Source organism: Olea europaea, chromosome 14 (genome assembly GCF_002742605.1).
Source record: "Olea europaea var. sylvestris chromosome 14, O_europaea_v1, whole genome shotgun sequence".
NCBI classification, from domain to species: Eukaryota; Viridiplantae; Streptophyta; class Magnoliopsida; order Lamiales; family Oleaceae; genus Olea; species Olea europaea.
Genome location: NC_036250.1, coordinates 4854174 through 4862391, shown reverse-complemented (window position 1 = coordinate 4862391; position 8218 = coordinate 4854174). Strand labels below are relative to the sequence as shown.

Sequence of the window (8218 nt, the reverse complement as noted above, 5' to 3'; positions counted from 1 at the left end):
TTTTACAAAATTCTCTCTAATCATTACAAACCTTTAAAATATTACTTACTAATTCCTTTCGCTCTTTACCATCAGTTGTCTATTATTTTAATTTCTTTTATTATGTATAGTTCAAGATTTGTTAATTACTACTAAAAAAAAAAAAAATGCTAATTTCCTCTAAAATGTGAAGATGATATTTTATGATTAATAGAGTTTTTTAATTAAACACAAATTCTAAAAGAATATAAAAAGGTCCAAAAGAATTTGATTAAAATAAATATTAGTTGATGAATTTATAAATATATAATATAATTACCTTTTTAATCGTGAATATATATAACACTGTAGATATAAATAACTGCATCCTAAAAACAATGGATTGTGTTTTATATACATCACCACTTATAGATTAATTTCCTAATAAATGATGTGTCAAAATTTGATTGGATCAAAATCTCATGAATCAAATGAACAACACAAACTTCTCTACTCTCTTTTTAAAATCTCATCAATATGTAAAAAATTATGTAAATGGTGATGTGTAAGCATTTTCCTAAAACAACGTTCGTGCTAGATATGTAAATCTTTTACTGAGATTACTTGTAGTAAGTAGAAGATACAACCATAATTGCAAACCTTATGAATTAAAAAATGGGAAATTACAGTCGAAGTACCAAACCTTTCGTTTATTAACAGACTTTACCCAAACCTTTCATTTGTGCCACTGGAGGTACCAAACCTTTTAAAAATTCGTACCCGAAGTCCAAATGGATGGAAATTGTCTATTTGACCGTTAGTTGACCAATAAAATTAAACATTGACCAATTTTTGACCAATTGAAAATAGTAAAAAAGTAAAAGTTACTTAACCCTATAATAAAACAATTAAAATAAATAACTAAAACATAAAAAAAAAAAAAACTATTCATCTCTTTCTTCACCCACCCACCCCAAACCCAAAACAGCCGCTCGAACCACTACCCAAAACCATCATCATTCTTTGGCCACACCACTGCGCAAACCACCGCCCAAACCCAAAACAGCCGCCTGAGCCACTACCTAAAACCTGGAATCATTCAAGCACAGTTCACTGGACATGGCATTTTGCTCAATGGTGAATTGTGTAACATTTGAGAATTCTTTAAGCACTGATTCCAGAGTGTTCCTAGACGTCATCATTTTTCAACGTAAGCTACGAAAATCCATGGATTTTTCCAGTGTTAAAGAGAAGCTGTTGGTGATTAGCAAGAGCCACTACATGAGCATAGTCAAACTACTTGGCGTTTCAATTTTCGGTGAGCATATTTACCTAGTCTGTGATTTTGTATCCGGATCAGATTTGAGCTTGTGCTTGAGGAACCCTAGAAATCCCCATTTTACCGTGCTTTCGACATGGATGTCGCGTATGCAAATTGCCACGAATGTCGCACATGGTCTCGATTATATTTACAATACAGCTGGACTAAGCATTGATATGGTGCATAAATAGGTGAAAAGCAACGGTATAATTGTGATAGAGCCGTCCTATAATGCGAAGATATGCCATTTCGGTGCGACGGAGCTTTGCGGCAAGACGAGGGAGGAGGACCGGTCGCAGCTTCCGGAGTTGAAGTCGGAGAGGCAGTTTGAGGGTGTAAGAGGGTACATGTCGCTGGAGTTCAAGGCCACCGGGATCTTTGCCCAGAAGTTCGATGTTTAAGCATTTGGAGTTGTGATTCTTGAATTGCTAACTGGGCAGGAGTTGGAGACGTACAAGTTTGACAAGGACAGCAAGAATTATAAGCGACTGTCAATCATTGAGACAGCGAAGGAAACGGTGGAGGACGACGGTGGAGAAGGGGTGGAGATGAGATTGAGGAAGTGAATGTATTTTGTATAGTATAAACCTCCATATTTGTTTAGCTTTTTTGTGTTTGGGTTTGGGTTGATGGTGGGGTGGGGTGGGGTGGGGTGAGGTGCGGGTTTGGGTGGGGTGGGGTGGGGTGGGGTGGGGTGCGGAGGTTGAAAAAGAAGGTGACTGTTTAATTTCTGTTTTTGGTTTTGGAGGGGGTGGGGATAGGGTGGCATGCGGGTCGGGTGGGGTTCGGTTGGGGTGAGTGAAGAAGGAGATGAATAATATTTTTTTTTATTTTCTATGTTTTAATTATTTATTTTAATTGTTTTATTATAGGGTTAAGTAACTTTTACCTTTTTACTCTTTTTTATTGGTCAAAAATTGGTCAATGTTTAATTTTATTGGTCAACTAACGGTCAAATAGACGGTTTCCATCCATTTGGACTTCGGGTGCGAATTTTTGAAAGGTATGGTACCTCCGGTTGCACAAATGAAAGGTTTGAACAAAATCTGCTAATAAATGAAAGGTTTGGTACCTCGGCTGCAATTTTCCCTTACAAAATTTAAAATTACAAATAGTAAATTTACATATGTAAATACTAAAGATGACATTCTCGGCCCAACATGAATTGCAGGACATAACTAAATACACTTGCTAGTACAAATTATACACAAATTAGTATGGAATCATTCAATCAAAATAAGCAAGTTGGTGGATCAATTCTTCAATTTGGGGACTTTAAATGAGGACGTAAACAATTTGGGAGTATCTGGGATGGTGATCACATCAGCTTTTCTCTTTGAACTGCTACTTCCCTGCACAATCACAATTTGAAAAACTAAATGAGTTTATTAGTAGAATTCGTCATGTTTTTCGCATTCTTTCTATGTAACGGGACAAAAACTTCATCTCTTGCCACCTATTACACTCATTGATTTTCTCATCCAGCTAGTACTTAAAGATGCATTCACCATTTTCGGGTCCTTGATATTTGCTTATATTAACACACCGTGATACCGTGATAGTTCATATATCAAGATTAGATTGCAAGTTCAAGGTGTACGAGCTAATGCAGATCTAGATGGACACAAGCAGGGACTAAAGAGGGGAGAGATGTAGACAAGAAAAACAATCAAGCCTAATTCCATAAATCTCAATAATTTATTAGAATTGGAAAATGCACGAGTTTGTAAGTAGAAAAATTAGAGATGAGGGAGGGGATGGAACCTTAATAGCAAGTTGCTTCTTTGGAGCTTTTCCTCCAGTTGACTTGCGAGCAGTTGGCTTCGAAGGTGCTAACTACAGATTTCCCAAATTCAGAAATACGTTTAAAAAAAAAATAAAATTATAAAATGTTAAAGAAAATGCAGTTCCAGAAACAAATTAGATTTCCCAAAAAAGATGCATGAAATTTATAGAATCACAGAAACCACCCAAATTAGGGCCATAAATACAAGTATACATGTTTACTAAGAGAAGTTGACTTGTGGCTCTTTTCGAATTCTGAAATAGATTGTGAAAATCATAACTAAAATTTTGCCTGGTCAGAAATGGAGATTGATGACCGGAGACTCCTGCGATGTGATTCATTCAATAATAGGGAGCCAAGAAATTTCAAGAAATAGCATATACTAGAAGAGGCATCGAATATTCATCCTAGAATAAAAGACGACAAGATTATTAAGCAAATGATATGTCTAGGCTATACAAATCCATTTATTCAAAGCATCAAAGAGAAAAGAAAAGGAAAAAAATAAGATCAAAAAGGGGAGAAGAAGATACTGAAGGAATAAAAGAAAAGGGTTCTAGACTACAAAAAGGAGAACATTTTGCCCATGTTAAAAAGGAAAGGGTAGGATGGAATCCAGCAAGTGTTTCTGCGTGCCAAAAATAAAACTAGTACACACATCAGACGACCATGTCTATGCTAAACTCGTTAAAGCCTTAACCGATACTTTTTTGGAACAGATTATGCCTTTGTTTGGTGTAGATTAAAGTCAGATTTTATCAAATTTTGATAAAAGTTGATGAAATGTGTAATTGAAAAGTTGTGAGTCCATGAAATTTATGGTCAAAATTAATTGTTGGCTTTGACTTGGGATTAAAATCAGATTTTAATCTATACCAAAAAGGGGCTAAAATAAATTTTGTCCTTTCACTCTAGTCTATCAAGATTCGAAATCATATAACAATAGTAGACAAATACTGTGAAACCTTCTGAGAGATTACAAGATCTCAAACATAGACACCGTCACATTATAAGCATACATAAAGCTTACTAGAAAGATCTTGCAAGCTCTAGCTCTTATAAGTAAATCCCCTTCTGACAATTATTTGCTTTTGAAAAATAAAGATATCTAGATGTGCGCACACTCTGTTAGCTATGAGGTTGAGTCTCAGACAATGAACTTCACCATTTCAAACTTTTGAAGAACACGATATTTTGAACCTCAATATATTATATGATCTGACGCATTGGCATATGCAGCAACAAGCGATTCTGCATTAGTACCAAGTCATATTATTCCCTCACTAGGCCATCAACACATCTGAGGACCACTAATACCAGGACAATTTCTGAAATCTCACTAACTTCCTAATATGATCATCTACTTAACTGTAAGCTAAGCTATATTAACACTATTGAATTGAACAAATTAAAATGCCACGTGCCTGGATAAGAAAGTTAAAATTAAAATTAGCCCTTGTAAAATTAGGATGGTAACAATCACAGATAAAAATGCATGCTAAAGCATCAATAAGAGGTAACCTTTTCAAGGGTTTGTGAAGAATATAATTCTTTTTTCACCGTTATAGCCCTTCCTTCCATGCTACTGTTCTTCAACGTCCCTGTTTCCTCCCTGCAGCGCCGTAATGCCGGCGTTGCAGACCCTGATCTGGACTTTATGAGTTCTATTTCTTTCGAAAGTCTAGAAATTTCTTCACTCTTCTTGTTCGAGTCAGATTCCAACATGGCAAGGTCAGTTCTTAACTTTTCATTAGAAAACTGTAATTCCTCCATTTTGCTCCCAAGTGCTTTTATTTTCCCATTTGAATATTCAACTTCGGCACATTTTCTCCTCAACTGATCTGTGAAATCAGTCTCCATTGTTTTGTACTGGTTCCATATAAAATTCTTCTCTGCCAATAGAGCAGAAACCTCCGAGTCCTTTTCCGAATTACATTTCTCGATTTCACCTCTCAGCCTCCTCATTTCATTTTGCAATGCCATATTTCCACGGACTTCTCTTGCAGTACTAGCACCATCTGATATAGCCTGCAAATTATATTATTCACTTCAAAAACCGCGTAAACTGGAAAATAAAGAGATACATCAATTGTCAACAATATAGGACTGATTACTGAACATGCCTTTGGCTCAGCACATTTCTCAGAAAGGTAGTCAAACCATTCTCTGAAGTCTGATAATTCAGTGTCGGTATCTTCTGCATTTCAAAGACAAAAGTGAAAAATGTAATTTCAGCAGCAATGCCCGGACTCTTCCAAAAAAAAAAAAAAAAAAAATTCAAGAATAAAGGAACTTCTGGATATTTCAATTAAATATTCCAATTCTTTCAACACGTTTCCAAAAATTTCAACAGAACCTTATGAATTTATCGGAAAAATTAAAAAGGAAAAAACATACTAAAATATTTTTACAGGGAAAAGGAGACATGTAACTAACCATATTTATGCTTGAAAATAAAAGCCTCCCTCTCTTTCAAACCCATCATCAATTCCGCTTTCACCGACTCCACCTTCTGCTCTATCTTCATCTGCTCCCAAAATACCCAAATTATCCCTTTTATCGAACCCTAAATTAAATCCCACGAGAAAAGATTAACTTTGACAAGAAAACTAGTTTTACCTGGAAGATTAGATCGTGCAAAAATTTAACTCGATCTTCAAGAATTTCTCTTTCTTTTTGTAGATTCTGCGACATTTTCACTAAAGCATTGAAAACTTTATCCCATTTTCTTTCGCGGTCGGAAGATTCGTTGGAAGATATACGTTTCCCCATTGCAAAAACTGGATAAAACAGAGAAAAAATGTGCGGAGAAAAGAGTACAGTAGGAATTTTTGGGGTTTTCAGAGAGCAGTGAGAGAGGAGGGCGGAGGGAGAAAGAAGTCTCAACGGTCGAATTTTTCGATGTGCTTTAGTAGTGCTCTGTGGACTGAAACTGGTTCCAATGTGCGTGCCTTTTTAAATAACTAATTGGAGTCGTGTAGAATTATTTTATTTTTTTATCAGTTAAAAATTGGGATAATTTCAACGCATGTCCTGAACTTTTAAAAAACGTGCAGATTGCATACAAACCTTTAAGTCTTAGCAATGGAAATCTAAACCTTTCAAAATTGCGTGACGAAAGGACCTCTGGATGATTCTGTTAAAAATTCGTTAATTGACCAAAAATAAGCATTTGATGATAAATGGACCAATTTAGAAAAGGCAAATGATTATTTAACCTTTAATTAATTAAAAAGGAAAATTTGCATCAGAAGTTCTAAACCATTCAAAACTGTGTAGAAAAGGTCCCAAACCTTTACTAAATGTGGGTCCAAATGACCTCTAATAATTTCCATCCAAATATCTGTCAATTGACCAAAAATATTCAACTTTTCCGATCACCAATTGCAACCCCTAACCCACAAGCTCTTTTTAGGTTCTCAAGATTTTCAATGGGGTGTTCAGATTGAAAATGGCTACAAACTTGAGAGGAAACCAAACTTATATTCATGTATTCTCTCTATCTTGTGGAGTAATGATATTTTACATTTTTACAACTTCTATTTAGACGCGTAAGGACGAAGCGTTCCATGACAATTTCAAAAGAAAATTACGAAAACTTGAAATACCGATATGTAGTATATCACTTTAGAAATCGTTTTGAAAAATAAGATATCTATTTATCCGTTGAATTAACACCTTTTTTGTTGTCATTCAACTGTTGAGATGTATCGTCTTCCTCATCATAATTTCATCAAGCGTTTGCTCTTGCACATGTTTGGTACAATTGTTGAAATGCTCCATTAACTAGGTAAGTTTTTCCTCATTAGAGACTTAATAAACATGTACTTTGGCATCCAATAAGCTAAGCTTTTATAGCATTGTTTTTAATTAGTGCCTCTATCTGGTGATATGCACCTTCCATTATAAATGAAAGGGTAGCCATCTGAAGTTTATTTGACGTTAAAGTAAGTCCTTTGAAGTATCTTAAGCTTTTGTGGTAATTAAGATTTTGCTTGCATATTTGAGAAGTTTCTTGTTATTTTTTAGATACATCACCATAAATTAAATGTTTAGAATATAGTGTCGATGAATTGGACTGTCTTGCAAGGATATCCTTGACATGTGTACGGTGTCCAGCCATTTCTACCCGACGATCAAGTTATAAAAATCTCAGGATAGCCTCAACCCTTTAGCTTGTGTGCCTTACGAGCCGAGCCGTCCACAAATCGACTCTTTTTTTAAATAATTAACAAAATAAGTTCAAGAATGAGCATTTTTTAAAAACTAATAAAACAAGTCCAAAACTAAGAAAAAACTCGGCTCGTTGGCTTGTATGCAAGAGCTTAAATGAGCTGGTGCCTCGTGAAAAAATGTGAACTCAACTCGATCCATGGCTAGTTTCAAAACAAGCCAAGGGTTGAACCGAAACGAGCCAAGCCCAAGAGTGGTTGGCCCATTTGTCTCCCCTGTGTAACAGTATGATTGGTGGTATTTTATGTACTGGACCAATGGTGGTATTGGAATGAGTTCTTGAGGGTCAATTGGATGTCGCTCGTGTTACTACTACTACACCCCTTCCAGTACATTATGTTACGTGTTCGCACACTTGGGCAATCCACCAGGGCTCATAGACAACTCATGTCGAACCACATGGCACTCAAGTCGGGTGATTTGCATAGCCGAGCCCACAAAATCGAGGTCCACAGAAGCCTAGGCCCATATATACCGAGGCCCATCTATCATTGCCTCTTGAGGAGCTTCCGAAGCCCATATACCAAAGTCCTTTGAAGGTGGACGAGGCCCTGTTGGCCGAAACTCTGTAGCCAAGGTAGTAGCCTCCGAATCACAAAGCAACATCTTCCATAGACACTTCTCCCAAGAGATCCTCTGCATAAAGATTTTACTAGAATGATTGGTAGGACGTTTGTCATGAGTGTAAATATTAAGTCTTGTCACTAGTAGAGGCGGCTCCGCCAATCAATAAATGTATAGTAGGCTAGGTGCGCCTGATGCCTACAATTTGACATGTAAATTAATCGGATGAGGCCACGTGTACGCCGAACCAAAGGTCAAGATCTAACTTGTGACACTATAAATACTCTCTCATATACCCCATACAAAGGTTAATGCAAAAATCAATACAAAAAGTCACACTTTACTTTCTCTTTCTT

The 8218-nt window shown here is 36.2% G+C and overlaps 1 protein-coding gene across 1 annotated transcript; it reads right to left on the bottom strand.

Moving 5' to 3' along the window:
- Nucleotides 1-2332: 2332 nt before the first annotated feature.
- Nucleotides 2333-7904, bottom strand: LOC111409420. Its single transcript, XM_023039471.1, has 8 exons — nt 7794-7904; nt 6135-6201; nt 5685-6016; nt 5502-5592; nt 5189-5262; nt 4587-5093; nt 3044-3115; nt 2333-2631 (listed from the first exon to the last, which is right to left on the bottom strand). The coding sequence occupies exons 1-8, from the start codon at nt 7902-7904 to the stop codon at nt 2533-2535; spliced, it is 1353 nt and encodes a 450-aa protein (XP_022895239.1). The 3' UTR covers nt 2333-2532.
- Between the last annotated feature and the right edge of the window lie 314 nt (nt 7905-8218).

What these genes read in the sequence shown, in the direction of transcription:
- LOC111409420 (XM_023039471.1), bottom strand. Translation starts at nt 7,904, where the DNA reads ATGTTGCTTTGTGATTCGGAGGCTACTACCTTGGCTACAGAGTTTCGG. An exon ending in TCCATTGCTAAGACTTAAAG is followed by an intron (nt 6,017 to 6,134) that starts GTTTGTATGCAA and finishes TTATTTAAAAAG; the next exon opens with GCACGCACATTGGAACCAGT. An exon ending in TATTTTCAAGCATAAATATG is followed by an intron (nt 5,263 to 5,501) that starts GTTAGTTACATG and finishes TTTGAAATGCAG; the next exon opens with AAGATACCGACACTGAATTA.